At 41.7% G+C, this 20,399-nt stretch overlaps 1 protein-coding gene and 1 non-coding gene across 2 annotated transcripts in view; one reads left to right on the top strand and one right to left on the bottom strand.

The window, feature by feature from the left end:
- Col4a4 (collagen type IV alpha 4 chain) overlaps window positions 1–20,399 on the bottom strand; it is a 116,477-nt gene that overhangs the window by 46,522 nt on the left and 49,556 nt on the right. The window contains exons 20-31 of the mRNA XM_077110278.1: window positions 19,411–19,500; window positions 18,351–18,514; window positions 13,888–13,960; window positions 12,946–13,052; window positions 11,149–11,332; window positions 9,051–9,119; window positions 7,234–7,341; window positions 6,505–6,723; window positions 4,461–4,622; window positions 2,562–2,732; window positions 1,854–1,997; window positions 14–121 (exon numbers count right to left, since the gene is read on the bottom strand). Of these exons, the coding sequence (XP_076966393.1) occupies window positions 14–121; window positions 1,854–1,997; window positions 2,562–2,732; window positions 4,461–4,622; window positions 6,505–6,723; window positions 7,234–7,341; window positions 9,051–9,119; window positions 11,149–11,332; window positions 12,946–13,052; window positions 13,888–13,960; window positions 18,351–18,514; window positions 19,411–19,500 (1,599 nt within the window). The remainder of the gene's footprint in view (window positions 1–13; window positions 122–1,853; window positions 1,998–2,561; window positions 2,733–4,460; window positions 4,623–6,504; window positions 6,724–7,233; window positions 7,342–9,050; window positions 9,120–11,148; window positions 11,333–12,945; window positions 13,053–13,887; window positions 13,961–18,350; window positions 18,515–19,410; window positions 19,501–20,399) is intronic.
- LOC143407699 (small nucleolar RNA SNORA66) lies at window positions 10,051–10,183 on the top strand. Its single transcript, XR_013092437.1, has one exon. It is a non-coding gene; the product is annotated as a small nucleolar RNA SNORA66 (small nucleolar RNA).

The following is a 20,399-nucleotide window of genomic DNA, read 5'->3' as shown; positions in this document are numbered from 1 at the left end:
AATGTTTGTTTACCTCTCTCTCCTGGGAAGCCATTATCCCCAGGAGGCCCAGGTTCCCCAGGTTTCCCCTTCTTGGAAATGATGGCCATCTCTCCTTCATTTCCAGGAGGTCCTCTTGCTCCTGTAGAAATCAGTAATGCCGGAGAAAACACACACACCACACCTGTACCTTGTCTGTTGCTCACTTCACCTTCAGTTTACCAGCCACCATTAAACACTAAACCTACTCCACTGCATTAGAGTTGACAGGATGCACCATTTCACAAGCTTTGACCATCTGAAGGAAGGACTGAGCCTTCCGCATTCCTGTCCCTGCTGGCCAACCCTCGGGGACCACAGGATGTCTGCTAAGTTCAGCCAAACAGGTCCCAGAGTCTTCAGTGAGTTCAGACAGGTTTGAAAAACTCCAATCTACAAAACTGCCTGTTTGATTTGTAAAATCTGAATTGCTCATCTCTCATTTCTGGTTCCATCTCTTCCCCTTCATTAACACCCTCTGTTATTTTCTTTACATTGACAGAATAGACACATGTTTTAATGTGGTTTTCCAGAGACTTCCAAAAGGTAGGAAAAGGAGTAACATCTTCCTGCCAAACTTTGCCAACACTGTCCAGTGGCTGCTAAGCTCCTTGCAGTTCAGATCCACCTTGGATGATTATTTATGTCTCAGTGGGAGTATATGTACCATCTTGGTCAGCAATGCTGGACATTTCAAAAAGAAAATTTCAAAGAGCCTGTTTACCACCACATCACTGGCATTCATCCAGTTTTTAATTTCTATTGGAATAATGGAGCATTGCAAACATCACTTATCTAAGGTAAGAAGAGTGACTTTTAGATTCCTGGGTCTATGAAAGCAACTTGTAAGCTGGTAATATAAAACAAAAAATAGTAGGATGGGTCAACTAAAAAGAAGAGGTTATTTAAATGAAATATGAGACTATTTACCCATAGAGCTTTAAGGGCCAAAATCTTGTTTCTAAAAATGGCCAAAAGTTCTTCTTGACACTGGAAATGTTACCTTTACCTAATGCAGCCTCAGGATTGAGCGGTAAAAGTAAACTTTGAGCCAGGAGGGGCACAGGACGTTTGAGTCAGTGCTCTTAAAGCTTAATTTTTTTTTCATAGTGATGAGACTCTTTTTTTAAATGAAACTTGGGGGCAACTGTACTCAAGGCACAAATGAAAATCAGCTCATTCTAGTCCAGAGGTCTGCAAACTACAGCTCACAGGCTACATCCCTCCTGCTGCCAGTTTTTGTACAACCCAAGAGCTGGGAATAGTTTTTACACTTTTAAATGGTTGCAGGGGGATGGGGCAGGACTCAAAGACAGAAAACACAAAACAATATTTTGTGAAGATTATATATAAATTTGTGGAAATAATATGAAATCCAAATTTCAGTGTCCACAAATAAAAATGCACTGGAAGATCGTATTTTACGTCTGTGTATTGCCTCTGGCTTCTGTTCACCTGAAATATCATCTGTCAGGCTCTTTACAGAAAAAGGCTACCAATCCCTGGTAATTGAAAAGAAGTTGGGGGACAGGGGCTTCTAACAGCTGAGAAAGTTCTCTGAAACCCACCATCTATAAGTCCATGTGTTACAAACCACTGATTATTTTTTTTCTAATAATAGAGCAATTCATTTACCATAGTTGTAGGCAATACAGTTGAAAGGTAAGAAAAATAAATTTTGTTTAAAATTTTGAAACAATATACTGCAGAGCTAAAAAGAAGGGGAATCTAAACCATAGATTGGTCCCATTTTTTTTTCAGAGGTCATATTTATAAGTTCTGATCAAATACCAGAAACAAACATTGTGCCTGGCTGTGTTGTTAAGCGCACTTACCTTTGACACCTCTTGCCCCCTGCTCTCCCGGGAAGCCAGGCCAGCCCTTGTCTCCAGTCTCTCCCTTTCTGCCATGTTGTCCTTCTGGACCTGGCTTTCCTCTCTCTCCCGGAAATCCTGCGAAGCCAGGCAGCCCCTGGGGTCCTGAAGGAATGAGAACGTGGGTTTTTAGGAAAGCACTGTAAGGCTGGTGTGGTGCTGGTATCTGGGCTCTCGCAGTCCATGGAGAAATGTGAACTCCATACCTAACTGAGTTTGCAGGGACAGTAAACAACAGTTGTCAACTCTACTGCCTTTAGTAGCTGTGCTCCCTCACCCAGTCCTATTTTCTACCCTCCAGACCTGACATGGAGGCCCTGATGATTCTTGGTCCTGATCCCACAGTGCTTTAAGAGGACCAGGGGATGGGATAAGGATGAAGAGCCCGTCCAAAGTGACATGCATTAACCCTGACCAAGGGCTGTATTGGTGACCAGTCCTCTGAGCTGAAGTGTTTGTGGGTCCTTTCCCCCATTTTCCTGCACTAGGACATTCTGCCACTGGAAATAACAATGCAGGGGCAAGAAGAAGGAAGACATCATTACTAGAAAGACAAAGTCAAGCTGACAGAACAGTAAATTCTTGAGTATGGTCATACGTAAGGGCTTTACTTGCCAGTGGATTTCAAGTTTATAAAATGGGGAGAGATCATGGAAAAGCACTATTTACCCTTTGGGCCTGGAAGACCAGGCAGCCCATCTTCCCCAAAGGGTCCTGGGATTCCTGGAGGTCCTGGGAGTCCATCTGCCCCTGGCAATCCTGGGAGCCCAGGGAGGCCCTTCATTCCAGCTGGCCCAGGAGGCCCCATATCTCCTTGCTGCCCTTTCCAACCTGGGGCACCTGAGACAAACCACAGTGAAGACAAGGGGTGAATGGAAAGCTGGCTTTACACATGTACAGCAAAACCATACTCATAGAAGCTTAAATTATGTATCTGTGGGCCAGGCGCCCTGGCTCACGCCTATAATCCCACCAGCTTGGGAGGCTGAGGCAGGAGGATCATGAGTTCAAAGCCAGCCTCAGCAAAAGTGAGGCACTAAGTAACTCAGTGAGATCCTGTGGTTCCTAGGCTCAGCATCTCCCTCATTTAATGTATTTTATGTCTCTAAATAAAATACAAAATAGAGCTGGGGATGTGGCTCAGTGGTTGAGTACCCATGAATTCAAACCCCAGTACCCACCACCCAAATTATTTAGCTGTGTCCCATGAAATAAAAGCAAAACAATATCAACTAAAATATTGGAGCAACTTCTGATCCATCTAAGAATATGCTTTTCTGGATGCTACAAAAAGTAGGGGAGATAATGTGAATAAATATTTCCCAGGAGGGATGTGTGAAGATTACAAAAAAAAAATTAATTGAAAATGGCTAGGCATTAAAAACAAAATTTTATTTGTATGTGCTTTTAAAGGATAAAAACTACTAGAACAAAATTGCTAGAAGAAAACTTTTCAGATGCTTCTTGAAGCTCTGGCCAAGTGAACTCCAGGTAGGCTGTTAGGTGTGATGAGAGAATTGTAGAAATCAGAGCAGCACCATCTAGCATTACTGGCATTAGAGGTAAGGCTGTAGTGGCAGGTTTTGCCTCAAGCTTGTTTAGATTTTTCAAGTGGGCACATCTTGCATTTGGACAAAAGCAATAACAGGCTGTAATAATAGAACCAACAATCTGAATAACGAAATGAGTATCATATTAGAAATAGCCCCTGTTATGGTCTGAATGAGTTCTCCAAAATCCATGATAAAGTTTAACTGCCAGCGGGAGAGTCTTGAAAGGTAGGGATTTTAGAAGGTGACTAGGATTAGTGACCTTGTAAAAGAGGTATGAGGGGTCTGGGGTGAGTGCTTTCCTCGTATGTGTAAAGGATTGGATTTGATCCTCACCACCACATAAAAATAAATAAACAAATAAAGGTATTATGTCCATCTACAAATTAAAAAAAATTTTGTTTGAAAAAAAAAAAAGAGGTATGAGGGAGCTCTCCTCCATGCAAGCATGCACAGAAGTTGCCACCTCTGAGGAACAGATCCTCAAACCCCTGGTGCCTTGTCTTTGAACTTTCCAGTTTTCTGAACTATAAGAAATAAAATTTTCTTTAATTACCCTACAGCAGCCCCTTAGCATCTGTATTGGGAGACAGTCCTTCATAGGTCTCTTGCACTCTTTAAGTCTTGCTGGGGATGGCAAGAATGCAAGGTCCTGATACTGTTTACCTGGGCTATTTCTTAAGGTTGTGTTGGCAGAGAGCAACCTTGACAGATGGTATGGCTCCCCCAAGACATAAAGCAGGCTTGCTGGAAGGCTGCTACAGAGTTGTGGTTCCTAGGCTCAGCATCTCCCTCATTTAATGCAACCCACTGTGAATGCAGCCCCCCACACATTGTACCATGGGACTTGGGAGACACGGGGCAATGGCATAAACTAACATGAAACTCAGGAATAATAAAGTGTTTTGTCTTTTATTTGAGACTCATGTTTCTGCCAAGACCCATAAGCGATCAAAAGAACAGATATTTTTAAGTAGGGTAAACCACAGACCCCCTAGCAACACCTGCTGACACTTACCTGGACTACCTGGAGCCCCAGGGAGTCCTGGTTGGCCTGGGATTCCTGGTGCACCTCTCTCACAGGAATGACCAGGCTCCCCTGGGATACCTGGAAATCCAGAAATTCCTCCTCTGCCTTTGGGACCTTTCAGACCTGGGAGTCCAGGAACACCAGCTACCCCTGAAACGATAGAATGCCTCCATGACTTTCAGACTACAGAGATGGCCTGGAATAAATTGTCCATGCATGTCAATACTGGAAGTAAACTTTTCATCCGGACTCAGGGCTCAAATGAGCTAAATTTCTAAATGGATTTTTCTTATCATAAATGCAGTGAGCTCCAAATGAATGGAAAAACCAACCGTTGCTAAGTGAGTTACTTGATAAGGTTATGTGAGTGGCAAAGCAGTTACCTATGCAAATAAGAAACCACATGGTTCTTTCTGATTCTAATTAACCTCTACCTTTGCAGCAGGCTTTACACCAAATCTCTATAATACTTACAAACCCAATTTGTACTGTATGAATTTGCATTTTGTAAGAGATTTTTATCACTTATACTATCAGATTTCCATACCGGAAACACAGTGTCGTCATCTTCAGAAAGAAAAAGAAAGCCTCCATAATTCCATACCTGAGCCTAAAAAAATATATTTTTCTGTTTTCATTGTATTTTGGTTCATTTGTTTACATTTAAAAAATAGTAATGACAGTGCATAGCTATTGGATTATTAAAATAATTTGTGAACAATGCACATTAAATCTGCAAATGTTTTCTGCCTGTTGTAATCTTTACAAATATGATTTCCATTGCTAATAATTGAAAAGTATTTCTTGAGTGTGCATGCGTGCATGCATATGTTTTACTTAACTCTCTTCATTGTGCCAATGTTTCTTGCACTATGGATAATATGAGAGCATTTCTATAACATTCATCTTCTATTGAACATTTCCCTTAGATACAGTTTTTAAATGAGAAAGTGGTATTATAGGATCTTACTGCTTTTCAGTTTTTTTTTTTTTTTGCATGTAAGTATTTCTGAATTACAAACTACCATGTAAGCTCCCTGAGGGAAAAGACAGGGAGTTATTTCCTCAGTCCCCTCCATCTGCCCTATACAGTTGACCCTGTTATTCTCAGAGAATTGGTTCCAAGACTCCGTGTAGATACCAAAAGCCACAGTTACTCAAGTTCTTGTTATAAAATTGTTTGGTATTTGCATATAAGTACACAAATTCTCCCATACACTTTAAATCACCTCTAGACTCCTTAGGATACCTAATACAATAATAAAGACTATGTCAATAGTTGATATACTGGATTGTTTAGGAAATTATGACAAGAAAAAAGTTATGTACATGTTCAGAACAGGGGCAGTTTTTTTTTTCCCCTGACTATTTTTGGTTGATGGCTGGCTGAATCTGAGAATGAGGGATGTGGATAGAGAGGACTGACTATACTAACCTGTGCTAGTGGATACCTAACCAACGCTGGCACAATTAGGAAAAGAACCTGAATAGTATCTGGTCTGTAGACCATATTTAGATCACCCTCACCCAACTCAGTGAAGTTGTGACCCACATGTAAGGGGTCAGAATTTTTAAGACTGGAGTCCTGAAGGTGATCATTTTAATGATACCTCCAAGAGTATTTTTTTTACATAAAAAAAAAAAAACTAAAAACTCCACGCTGGATCCTAGAAAATTCCTTAGTGATTTCAGAAAACACCGTGAACCAGTGTCCAGACCATCTTCCCACCTTGAGTTTCACTGCCTGACCTGCTCACCCACCTGCAGCAAATGTCCCCCCACCCTGTCAACACTGGCAGACATGCATTGTTGCTGTGTGGGAATGAGTTGACCGAGCCATGCTCTGCTGTCCTGCACTTGAAAATAGGCAATAAAATGCCAAGGCAACCGAGGGGGTGCAGGTTGTGTGAAATGTAATCAATGCCCACATGTGAGGAAAGATGCTGGTGAAACATTTAGATTTTTCAAGATAGTCTAAATGTTGTTCAGGGCCTGTTCCAAATCTGAGACGGAGACCTTAGAGCCCTCCTACCTTCTGCCCCTGGACATCCAGGTTGGCCTTTGGGTCCTTTCATCCCTGGAACTCCTGAAAGACCTCTGTCTCCAGGGGGTCCTGGGGGGCCAAATGCAGGATCTCCAGGGATTCCTTTCTGACCTTTCACTCCAGGTGGCCCAGGAAGGCCCGGGGGCCCAATAAGGGAAGATCCCTTTTCACCTCCCAAGCCTGGATCACCCATGTCACCACGAAAACCTATTTAACAACAAAAACATTTAGTAGTTGTGTAGAAGTATAGCACCAATGCACCTAAGAAGACTGATATTTGATGAAAACACACTTCTAAAATTTACAGGAGTAAGTACTTAATACTTTGGAGAAGGTTAAAAGGTAATCCTTAAGAACTTAGTAGGTAATGTTGTTTTTGACACCCTTAGTAGAAAGATGAATTAAACTTTGCATTTTCTATAAGCCAATGACATTTCCCTCGTTGCTTTCTTTCTCTGGAAAACATTCTGTTTCAACCACATAATAAACAAGTAATAGCCTATAACTCATGCTTCCAGGTAGAAGGAGCCTTGACATTTATAAGATTATTATAATCTACACATTATCACAACACATGTAAGGGTCTAATTTATCAAGAAAAAAATCATTTCCCCCTTACTGAGGAATCCCTAGACCACTTTCTTAAAGTCACCCATTTTTAGAAATATTTAAAAGTTCCCAACAGACATTCCCAAAGCAGAGAAGTACTTCATTTACCAGGTGGACCTGGCATTTCTGGTATTCCTGGTTTGCCCCGTCGGCCTTTCTGCCCATCCGGACACCTTGGTCCAGGAGCCCCCGGAGGACCTGGAAATCCCTTCGGACCTAAACAACAGAAACAAAACACAGGCTCAATAAAAACACAAATCAAATGGGAACAAAGAGGGGTTGTTTGTTTCTTTCTTTCTTTACATCTATGTCTCTTTTAGAATATTTCTATTTTATGGAAGCAAAGATATTGTCTTCCCTGGTTTACAAAATTATTTTATGAACCATGTCCTCCAAATAAGTATTTTGTAAAGTGTTTTTGTTAAGGTACTTTCTCAGCAACTGTACTGTAAAGGATTCTTCCTGAAAGTCTTTGGTATGAATACCACCATTGAAATGAATTCTTGGTATCCTCCTTTACCTTGTCTCAAATGCAAATCTGCAGGCCTAATCTGTTCTTGTAGGAAGGCCAGGTAATGGTCAGTGTCTAACCTGGTGAGAAAGCACCACAATAAAGGCCAAATTTATTTCCCTGCATCTTACTGCATCGATCCATAAGTGAAGAATAGGCACGAATTCCTGCAAAAGGGATTGAGATTTTACTTTAAATTGTTTGTGATTTCCTGCGAGGAGGCATCTCAGTTAATATAACCTACAAATTGTGAGCTTCAAAGGAAGGCCAACTACCAACTTGAAGTTTGAGTATTCATTTTCCTTGAAGCTAAGGCTGGTGAAAACAATGAAACTTTTTTTGTCCATTCATGACAAGGTATCATTAGAAGAGGAAATGAATGTTCATTCAGTCAGTTACCCAGTAGTTGTTCACTCCGCTGATAAAGAATTATACTTCTACACTCTCACCACTGCCTTAAGGTGTACTACCTCCTGCCCTTTGACATGGGGCTTGATTGGCTTTGGCCAAGGGGACATTAACAGCTATTATGCAATACAAGGTATGAAGTGAGGCTGTGAATCTGGGCCTGTCCTTTTGCGTTTCTGCAAACCCATGAGGGCTCTGCTATGGCTGTGTGCTGCAGAACTGGACTTAACTTGGAGCCAGAAACCAAGCCAACAGACTCCATCTTAGATCAGTGGAATCCCCACCAACCTAAAGACCATAAGAAAGAAAATAAATGTGTGTCCTTGTAGCTCACTGAGATTTGTCATCATTGTGATAAAAGTAAATGGCTCTAGAGGGCAAGAGAGAGTTGGGCGTCATTTAACCTTTAGCTACTTTTTGTACTGACGTAAGACAAGAAAAATCACCTTTAGAAACTGTGCTAGTGCTTAATGAGTTGATTTAAGTAGACTCTAAAGAATAAAAATGAATTTGGCCAAATCCCTGATACAGATTTGGGTTTAATTCAGCTAAGAACAAGTGATTGATTCAAATGAAGCAGATGCATGAAAGTGCAATCAAGAACACAAGCATATGGGATTTTTCAGAATATGTCTGATCAGAAGCATGTCCTCTTGGAAAGTTGAATGAAGTGGAAATCACAATCCACAAACAAGTGATCCTCTTCGGAAACAGGAAGAAAAGGAAGACACAGCTTTAAAATTCTCAGAGGACATTGTTGCTGATATGTGATTAAATTAAGGTAAATTCTGTGCACCAAAATTTGAAAAGCCCATTCAGAGTGTGCCCAAGCCAGTAGGCTAGGGTTCCAGCTATAAATTATTCCAAATGCTGTTTTCCCCTAGTCCCATTAGCCCTTAAAACATTATAATAATTTTACTAATATTCTAACTTGATGTCAGGATTTGCTATTGGTTTATCTGTCTTGCTGGAAGTGTATAAGACAATAACTCCTCACAGATAGTACCTGGAGGTCCATCCATACCCGGAGAGCCTGGCCTCCCAGGATAGGTTACATTACAAAGGATGGTGTCACCTGGAATGAAAAGAAGAGAGTCATTTACATAACTGCAAGGTGAGCCCCAGGCAAGGTAAGCCTCAGTGACAACTTGCTTAAGACCTGTTCCCCTATATGTAACACATGTAGAATTCAAAGGAACACCTGAATGACACTTCCAAGTATCATTCAGTATATTACTTAAATTGCATTAATCCAAGCTGGGCTCAGTGATGTGTGCCTGTAATCCCAGTGGCTCAGGTGACTGAGGCAGGGTGATCACAAGTTCAAAGCCAGCCTCATCAACTTAGCACCCTGAGCAATTTAGTAAGACCCTGTCTCAAAAACAAAACAGGCTGGGGATGTGGCTCAGTGTTTGAGCAGCCCAAGGTTCAATACCTGGGACCAAAAAAAAAAAAAAAAAAAATGCTTTTATATCAAATTTTGAGAACTATCCTGAAATCTGAATTTCAGCTGTCTAAACATTATCAGCATAATGAATATAAGAAGGACACTGTTTCTAAGTATGTGTTCATAATCTAGAAAAAAACAATGTGCTCACAGATCCATAAGCATCTGTACTAACAGGGCCCTGGGTATCCAGCATGACAGAATCAGAAGCTTTAACAAATCATGAAATAGCACAAGGACCCAAAACAGAGTTGAGAGTTGGCAATTTGTTTGCACAATATAGAATTATACAAATGAAGAGACTGAACAACAATAAAGCTACCATTCAGTGAGGGCCTGCCATGTGTCAGGTACTTCAAATATATTGTCTTTGGTTCTTTTAATGACTAAACAATGTAGCTGTTATCATCCCCATTTTAATTGGTGAGGAGAATAAGACTTCAAGCCTGTGCCTCGGAGTTCCAGGATCCTACTAAAATTGAAGGTGTCTCTTTTGTAAAAGGAATATCTCACAATTTATTACTACATATACTTTCAAATCCAAAACATAAAAGATGAGTACAAAAATCTGTCACTAGCTCTGCATGACATGGCAGAAACTAAGGGAACAGTGTTTGATAGAGTAATTGCAAGAATAGGAATGTATTAGCCTCAGAAGTTACTGAGGTGGCCCATTCTATCCTAGCACAGTGGTAAAAAAATAACAGATGAATAAAAATGATCCACCAGGCACAATGGCACAGTCTGTAATCCCAGTGGCTCAGGAGGTTGAGACAGGAGGATTGCTAGTTCAAAGCCAGCCTCAGCAACTGTGAGGTTAAACAACTCATGAGACCCTGACTCTATATAAAATACAAAATAGGGCTGGGGATGTGGCTCAGTGGTTGAAGGCCCCTGAGTTCAATCCCTGGAACCCCTGCCTAAAAAAAATGATGCTAGAGTTTTTGGGGTCATTAGACTTACATCTTTATCATGTACAAAAACTTATACCTTATCAAATACAAAGGTATTTGTTAATCTATATTGTCAAAGCAAGCAACAAATATTTATTTTATTTTAAAATCTCAAAATTAACAATGTAGGTCAAGATATATGTACATTATAAAAGAAATTTTAAATAAACTTTTTTGGTCACCTTCCTAAAAGTTTCAGCTATAACCCTGAAAATCATTTTATTCTGGGAAAGTCACACAACTGTCAAATATATTTAAAATTATCCTCTTTTTTTCCTTCCCAGAATGCTTACAACTGGTTTTTCATGAACAATGATTCTTTTAAATGACATACTAATGTTTCTTTTATTAAAATATATTGCATTATCTCAAAAGATAACAAAAAATAGACACTTTGAATATATATATGCATATATATGTATGATTTTAATATAGTCAAACTATATGAGTTTATACTGATAAATGAATGAAAAGCAATTTTGGTATGCCAAACAAATAAGTCAATAAAGATAACTAGGCATTTTAAGAATTTGCATTAAATATTGATTGTATTGCAATCTTGACTACCTGTAAGATACAGAGAGTGCCTGGGTAGAATTTTATTTATCTAATAAACCATACCTATAATCATTTTGCCCAGTAGAGACTCACTATAGCTCTCACAATTTCATTTAATATTCTGCCACAAAAGCATTCAAAATTACCTTTCTGCCCCTTCAAGCCAGAGGGCCCCCTCAGACCTGGGTGGCCTGGAACTCCTGGTGGACCTCTCTCTCCCGGTGGACCAGGAAATCCCAGTCCTGGAGGCCCCACAGGTCCTGCTTTCCCAGGGGAGCCTGGTAGTCCAGGAAAACCTTTACCACCTGGGGCTGCATCTTCATGATCCCCCTGGGAATGTTTATATCATAAATCAATTACCAATCTTTGAAAGTCCATGAACTCAAAAGTAGTCATTGTAGGCTACAGAAACAGGTAAAAAGTTCATTAATTCCAGGAGACAGTTATTCTGTAGCAAGTATAATTTAAAATCATTCACTTTGATTCTTCCAAATATTTTACAAATGTATTTTGTATATTTACACACATATCTATGATATGAATGTGTGTGCTATCCCTCAAATACACAAAATCAGGTGCATGATGTACCTTAAATACAGAATAAGGATTTTATGTAGAACTGCTCTCTAATATCAAATATCATACAATTTAGAAATAAGTAAATCAAGGGATGTAGTGGGCTTATGAATCAAGTGATTTCTTATGTGTTTGAAATTGTTTGCCCGCATTCTTATGTGAAGGTACAGGGATACACTCCATCACCCTCTGTATCTGTGGGCAAAGGATGAACAAATCCTTTCCCCTTCTGCATGAGAATTTGACCTTTGTTTGACAGTTTAGCTCTGTTTTTCTGGAAACCTGATAACAATTGGATTATCAACTGTATTCCTAGGCAACATTGCTTACGGTAAAATGGATCCTTGGATGCGAAGTTTGCATCTGGCCTGGAGGGACTGTAAACACCTATGGGGAGTCTTTACAGTTGATACTTTCCTGAGTGGTAGCACCTATAAATGGCATGTCTGCAAGCTGTGAGTAGAGATGGCACCTCATGGGGCATGAGGCTCTCAAGTCAGGGCTGCTCCCACACCTGCCATATGCAATTTCATCTTCTTGCCACTACTGAATGAACAGCTGCAAGGATTCTCAACTGTGAGGGACACCTGGCACTATCCTTTGGCAAGCTGAGAGTCCTATTTTCCAGTGCCCTAAGTGGCCTGACCTCAAAGTGGTCTATGATAATCCTGTGGGTCTGAATTGTTTCAATTAATCTAGGAAGAACCACTTTCCCCAGTGTGTGTTGCAGAAAAATAGATGTTGTAGAAATTCCTCTCCCAATTTGATCTGTAAATACACTGCCTTTTCCACATTTACATGAGTGCATTAGGACAACTGCCATTTGGTTTCCAAATGGTTTAAGAGGAACAATGAATAAAGCAACAATTACCAAACCTAAAACAGAGATCATTTATGTACTTGATACCAGCCAAAGGCCATAAAAGCTATAAACAACACTGAACCCAATTTTCAAGCTCTGTCTCTTGTCCACATGTATTTGTTTGAAGGGGTTTCCTGTAAAATCAGATCATGGCCCTTCCTACTACAATACTCTCTGTGATTTCTCATCACATGTGGCCAGCACATTTTGAAATAAAACAGACTGAAATTTTCATTTCTATTTATCCTGCTTGATGGGTGGATAACCTTGAGTGACATACCCTAAGCCTCCATTTCTTTTCTGCAAAACTGGGAAGATGACTGCCCTCCATTAAATTGCTCTTACCGACACCCCAGCCCAGTCCCTGTGATACTATATTGAGCTGCATCTTGGTGAACGGAAAAGGAGAAAAAAGATGCGTGTGTGTGTGTGTGTGTGTGTGTGTGTGTGTGTGTGTATGTGTGTATTACAAAGGGAAATTAAATGGCAGGAGAAGAGCACATACCCGGGGTCCCGGATCCCCCTCTTCTCCAGCATGCCCATCCTGACCATGCTGTCCGTGCTCTCCTGGAAACCCTGGGGGCCCATCAGGCCCCCTTTCTCCTTTGTGCCCTAGAAATGGAAGCCAAAGGACATTCAAAAACTTGGACTAAAGATTAAAATAATGGCTCGACCCTTATGTGGGTTGGTAGAGTTTCCTGAGTGTCTCAATTGTTGACATCACAGAAACCATGCCAAAGCCAGAGGGGAAAATGACAGTTGTGTAACCATTTGAATTTCTCTCTCTCTCTCTCTCTCTCTCTCTCTCTCTCTCCCTTCCTCCCTCCCTCCCTCCCTCCCTCGTTTGTGTGTACGTGTGTGTGTATGTGTGTGTGTGTGTGTGTGTGTGTGTGTGTGTTAGTTACTGGGAATTAAATCATTTTATCACGGAACTGAGTACCCAGCCCTTTTTATTTTTTTATCTTGAGACAAGCTCATGATAAATTGCCTCAATTGGCCTCAAATTTGTTATCCTCTTTCCTCAGCCTGGAATCACAGGTGTGCACCACCTAGCCTTTCACAGGTTGTTTAGGTAAGTCAGTGAATTACCTTCTCCCCAAACTGCTCCATGCTAAGTGTCGGTTACAATTAAAACACTCTGGACTAACACAGGAGACTATAATGCAGGAGCAAAGAGAAGGCAATTCACAGGAGGTTTGGTTTCAAACCCAAGTTCAACTACAATGAGGATTTGAGTATGTGACTAAAGAAACATTGATGTTTTCAAGTAAGACAGGAGATTTGGAACTAAACATTCACACCACTCTATGAAGGGCAAGAAATATTTTTTTTAGGCAATCTCAACAGTCCTAAATTATACAGAACTGAAATAAGGGAAATAAATGCAAAATCATAGACCATATGTCATTCATAAATGTCAGGGGGATAAGTGACTGATCCTACTCACCTTTAATTCTGGATACAACCATGTCACCCTTGGCTCCTTTGTCACCAGGGCGTCCCGAAGCACCAGGTTTTCCCTTGGTGAAAAATAAGAGCAATAATGAGATTCATTGTGATGAATCAAAAGTTATTCCCATTCAACAGTCACAAACATTCATATATATCTAATCTCTCCCTGCTTTCACCCTAAATCTCTTGTTGAAGATTCTGGCTTGTTGTTCTTAGTCTTGCTTCCCAAGGTGGTCCTACCTTATAAAAGGCTTTCAAAGTACATGTGAAAGGCGATCAAATCTAAATAAGGTCCATACCTGAGTCAATAGAAACTCATTAGTGTTGGTTTCCTAAGCTTAGCAATGTGTGATGGTTACATAAGATACCATGGCGGGGCGGGGTGGGGCGGGGGGGGGGGGTGGAGGAGCTGGGGAAAGATCCATGGAAACGCCACATGATGGTGCAAGCTCTTGTGAGTCTTTGAAAAATCACCTTGGGGCTGGGGTTGTGGCTCAGTGGTACAGAGCTTGCCTAGCACATGTGAGGCACTGGGTTCGATCTTCAGCACCACGTGAAAATAAATAAAACGTTGTCACAAAGCTGAAGGCAGAAGTCTATCATGGGAACACTGAATGTTGGGGAAGCTGAGAAGCAAGAGCAGGGAAACAGGCCTTGGCCTGCACATTGCCTCTGTCCAGCAAGGAAACAGCCAGGTCTGACGGGTGAGCTCAACACCTTTGGCCATCCCCTTGCCCTATTTGAAACCACTTTTTAAGTGTTACATATTACTGAATATCCAACCACGTCAAAATTATGGAAACCTCTTCTTGGTATAGTAAGCAGGCACATGCCACATCAATGCCCTTGTAAAAATGCTACATGTAGCATAACCTTGTGCATATAGTGACCTGGAGGATAAAAAGCAGGGACAAGGGGGAGAGCCTGAGTAGACCTGGGCGCTGCTCCTTGGTCTTATTTTCATACAGTCTAAAACCATGTTCAAGGCTGCTTCATTTTCTCTTAGCTGGACACTAATTTAGAAGCTATGAGCTGTAAATGGGAGGAAAGGTATCAGTAAGGATGAGGTTAATGGCAGCACCGAGCAATCACAGAGAAGGGGAAAGCCAAAAGTGGACGTGACAGGCATCAAAATTCAGATGGGCAAAATGGCTGAGAGCTGTTTAAGTGTAAAGAAAAAACAGCTCCATACCCGTGACTCTTCCTACCCCACACCCTGAGAACATCGCTGCAGCAAACCACCCTGACTGTAACTCAGTCTGTGAGACATGAAAACAGAGAGTGGGACAAATTTCTTATTGAATGGCTAAATTAGACAGAAAAATAATTTTAGCAATCATAAAGTGCTCATAGGGGTTAAGTGTTACTTTAATTTTAATTTTCACTGTCATAAGTGATAACAGCAATAGGCCAAAGTGTGGGGTATATAGTATCCTGTGGAGGCAGATAAAGAAAATGTCCTTCAGGGGGACAAACTGTCAAGTCAGAAATCTATTCACATAGCATCGCACCAATATCTCTCCAGGGAGAGAATACGTGGGGTGTGCTTCCTAAGAAGCCCCTGGTGCTCTGGAGAATGATCCCAGCCTGGGAGGCCAAGCAGGTTATTATTGAGCATGTTACACACTTCGAATGGACTAGGGTTTGTTTTAATGTCTTAGGGATGTAGGATTTTCAGTACAAGGTCAGATCATAGGCTTACTAGAGCTAGTCTGGAAAAAAAGTATAAGTGTTGTCTTTAGATATCATTAAAGAAACATTTACTAAGATGTTACTGAACATTTTGAAAGATATGAAGTAGCAGACATTCCTCTGAGTACTGAGGGTTCAGCAGCTGACAAGACCATCTTGCCCTGGTGGCATCTAGTTACTAGCAAAACATGAATTTAACCTAAGAGATTCCTGGGCAAAACTTCTTCATTGAAGCTTTGGAATTGAGAGCTATTTCTCAATTCTAACACCTGAAATCACAACTATTTGTGTTAATGTAAGAAAAACTCCAAAGCAGCGGAGGTTCCTCTCTGCGGGGCACATTCAAATTGTCATGTGCACAGTCTAGATCAGACTTCAGTCACAGATGCCTAGAGGTCGTGCCTGTCCCAGGGAAGCTGGTGGGTGGCATGGTGGGAAGCTGATAGGCACAGCCATCTCTGCAGACATACCCAGGCACTGATGTAAACATATTAACCTTGTCTTCCTGTGTGTCCAGTTTCTCAAGGAAAGCCATCCATGTCATGTTAATAATTCTAAAGAAACACATCAAGGACACAACCACATGCCTCAAGGGTCAGATTTAGCCCATGACAACTTGTGACATCTGGTTTGCTCCCAGATTCCTTGGGGACAGTGACCCTGGCTATTTTTTTCACTAGCATGTACCTGAGAGCTCTCAAAACAGGGCTGTACTGAATATTTACCGACCAAATTGTAAGACAGTGTTGCTATACTCATTTTATAAATGATGTGACTAAGGTCCAGAAGACCGCAGAGCTCACAGATGTGAGAGATGGGATTGGAAGCTGGTCTTCCTGTTCCCTGGCCCGAGAGCCTTGCATGAGAACATCCTGGTGGGAACCTCAACCCAGGCAGCACTTGTAGGCTAAGGCAACGGATGCGAAGACTTGGTTCAATCACAGGGAAATTGCAAAGAACTTTCTTTTCTGTTTTCTAATTTCCTACCAGTCTGTGGCTGCAGGCCCAGGGACCAGCCCGTGAGAGAAGAGAAACTTGATAATGCTTGCCTGTGGTCCCTTCCTGTTCTCCTCCCATCTGCCTCTCCTTTCCCATTCCTAGTGGTTAATGGTATAGTCTTTGTCCTTGGCTGTGACTACAGTGAAGTGGATTTTGTGCAGAGAAGTCACAGGGTCAGAATCATACTGAATAGGGCATCAGAAATGGGGCTAGTTGGAAGAGGCAAGCCCTAGAGCAATTGAAATAAGCAAACCTTGCCCAGGATAACCCTGCATGAGCGAGTAGTCCATGCTCAAAGGTGTTTGCCCTGAGAAGCAACTCAGTGTAAAGCCACAAACATATTTTAGAGCTGTCAACAATGTCATTAAGATGAATAAGTATCCGCACATGAAAACAGCTGTGATAAAATGTTGAATTAAAAAATAGCAAACTTAAAAATGCAAATTATTATATAACCATGTTCATTCAACATGTAGGCATCAAGGACCAGCTTCCTGTGAAGTAGATTTTGTAAGCATGCTTTATGTGATGAGAGAGGGACTTGGAGACCTTAATTGTCACCTTTGCTTTAAGCCCTCAGATTGGAACCTTCTTTTCATGATATTTTTTTTTTTTTTTTCTGGGAGAAATGGAGAAGAGTACTTTGGGCTTAATGGTCAGGCCCAGGTTGCCTCAAGATTAAGCTCTTTAATAAAGATGGACAGAAAGGTTGTCCATAGCCTCCTCAGAGGCCCCAGTGGTCTTTGATTTTATTCTGAGGGGTCAGGCAGCTGAAAGTCTCATTTGTAACTCTTAGAAAATAAGAACTTGAACTAGTCTCAACCTTCTGGCACTGAACATCTCGCAAACTCTGACAAAGCCAGTATCTGGACCTCCAGCCCAGACCTCTTGTCTGAATCCTGAAGTTGAAATCCTGCCACTGCCTCCTTGTCAGATCCACTTGCTTGTCTGGTAGACACCTGCTTGTTTGGAATGCCTCACAGGCACTGCTTCCTTCCCCACCAGTGCCGGCTCCTTCCAGTGCCTTCTCCATCTCAGTCTAGGGCCACCTTCTTCCAAAGACTCAGGCCATAAACTCAGCTGCATCCTGGACTTCTGTTCGTTCTGTATCCTCCGTTCAAGCTAACAGTCAATCTACTTCACCTGCCAAGCCCCATGCTCTGCAGCCACACCTAACTCCATCCACCTCTTTGCTGCCATCTCTTCCTGCTCTGCTCTCATTCTCACTAGAGACACACTCGACGGTGACGGCCTTTGTCACCGTCTGCCATGCCCTGTATTTACTCACTTATCTGTTACACGGTCTGTTTCCTTCCTGAAGCTCCGGGAGGGAAGGGACTGTGCTGGTGCCTACTAGATCCTTCCCACCTGGAGCAGTGCCTGAAAACATAGTAGGCACTTAATAAATATTAACTAGTTGAATGAAATGAATGATGGGTGGAAGAATGAGTGAAAATAGGTAAATTTTTAAAATTTATTTTATTTTTATTTAAAAATTTTTTTAGTTGTAGATGGACACAATACTTTTATTTTAATCATTTATATTTTTATACCGTGCTGAGGATCAAATCCAGTACCTCACACATGCTAGGCAAGCGCTCTACCATTGAGCTACAATTGCAGCCCCAAGTACCTAACCTCTTAATCATTAAGATGTTCACAGGTTCAAAGCATAAAATATATATCACATTAAAACCTAGAAGGAGGCCCACTAAATTCTATCTCTGTCTCTAGCTGGAAAGATTCTAACTAGTAGGAGGTACTCACTGGTGGCCCTGGAGATCCTTCAGCACCAGGAGGGCCTGGGTCACCTCTTTCTCCAAGAAAGCCAGGCAGTCCTAAGTCTCCTTTACTCCCTTGCCTCCCAGGAAGTCCTGGAGGGCCAGGCGGGCCCACAGGACCAGGTTGGCAGGCACAGAGTCCTTCATTTCCTAGGCCAAGGATAGAAGTCATCTTTGTCACATTTCTTGAACAAAATCCCCAATAAGAGCTTTACTATACAAAACCAGTCGTGTGAATACAGAACAAAAAGACTCTGATGTCTAGACACAACTCTTATTACAAAGGATTGTGAGGGATATAGCATGGGGCAGGTTTCAGGGGTAGCTAGGCATGGTCCCAAGAGGTGAGTGTATGTAAACTCAGGGAGTGTTTCGGGTCTTAATGAACTCCCCCTAATAAATTCTAGGGAGAAAACTGAGATCCAATTCCACTGAAGGATTGAGAAGTCTTTATTTGAGTTCCATTGAGGAAACAAACAAATGAATAGGTTAGGAAATAAACCCCGAATAAACAAAATAATATATAAAGAGGGATTACTGATGGCATTGCTTATGACAGTTGCTAATTCCGCACAATGCAATGCCAAGTCATCAGGACTTTTAGTCTTTAAAAAAGGCCTTTAGGTGAAACTCCTCCATTGTATTTCTGTTCTGTTACTACCTTAGTTGCTCAAAAAGACTCAATTACATTCAGAGTGGAGAAACATAGAGGCCCAGGCATTCAATGAGTCTGGAAAGTGCAGGACTCACAGAGAGAAACTAGAATAGTACGTCAGCACTGTCCTATTTCTGCCACTCTGAAGGAATCAAGAGGACCTTGTGAGTAGAGACACCCTTTGGGTGTGAGTTCCATTCATGGCTAAGAGACAGGAGTGGACGTCATGGTGACTTAGCCACAGTACAGCACAGAATGCTGAGGTGGCCTCACAGGGAACAGCCAAGGTGGGGGGCTAATGGGGATGAACCGTCCCACAGTGCAGCTCACAGACCCCCAGACCCTGCACCTGGGGTTGTCTCCAAAAACCTTTCCCCCGAAGCATACTTGCCTTTTTCTCCTTTTGAGCCTCTTCCTCCTGGGGGACCTACTTTGCCCTTTATTCCTGGTGGTCCCGGGTGCCCAGCACTACAATATACCGCTGTACAGTGGGCAAGAGGGGCAGGGAGAGTCACATCGTTTTGGTTAATGTCTTCTATAGAAAGAGAATCTCTTACTCATGTCCTCCTCCTCCCCCTCCCTGTTCCTCTCTCATCCCCAAGCTCCAGTCCCTTTTTCCTTAAGGATTCTCTCTCCTGATACAGGAATATGAACACATATAGACCATGTGACTGTCGTGGCACGGCCTAAGAGCTGACAGAGTCCTCGTTACTCTTAGCCGTAAGTTAGAGAGCTACAGAACTAGGTAGTGGACAGCAACCACAAAAACACATCAAACAAGTTTCTTCTTCTTCTCCTTCTTCTTCTTTCCCCCCAATGGGGTGTATGGAAAATATTTTTTCCCTTCAAATATCAGTCGTTAGTTAATGAAGAAAAACATAAAAGATGGCTTGGAAAAGCAAAATGTCGGAGGCGTTGGGTTAAAGATGACAGATAAAATGCCAATGATAAATTCCCTAAATCCTGGTAGAATTAAAGACAGTAAAAGAATATTAGAAAAAGGCATAAATCTACAAGACAAAGGAAGAGGAACAAACAGGCAAAAAATGAGGCAGGAAGTCCTTGTCCACCCTAAAAATGCTGAAATCCAGTCAGGCTGTGGGGAGAGCTGGGGAAGAACTGGATCTGTACCAGAATCTGCCTTCACTGGAATGATGGTGAGGCTCAAAGAGGGATTTGTCAAAGAAAGAGACAGGAAGAGCCCCTTCCCCAAAACTGCAGCAGGAAACAAACAATATCCCTTCCAAATGTAACACCCCAAAATTGGAGGAAACAGACACTGCAGCAAGAACAGCACTTTTACAGAAACTGGGCAACTTATATAGCAGATGAGGGAGAGCACTCCACCCCCAAAACAAAAGGAAACGTTAATAGAGAAGA

The sequence above is a fragment of the Callospermophilus lateralis genome, chromosome 9, assembly GCF_048772815.1.
Source record: "Callospermophilus lateralis isolate mCalLat2 chromosome 9, mCalLat2.hap1, whole genome shotgun sequence".
Lineage (NCBI taxonomy): Eukaryota > Metazoa > Chordata > Mammalia > Rodentia > Sciuridae > Callospermophilus > Callospermophilus lateralis.
This window is presented reverse-complemented; position numbering and strand designations above follow the sequence as displayed.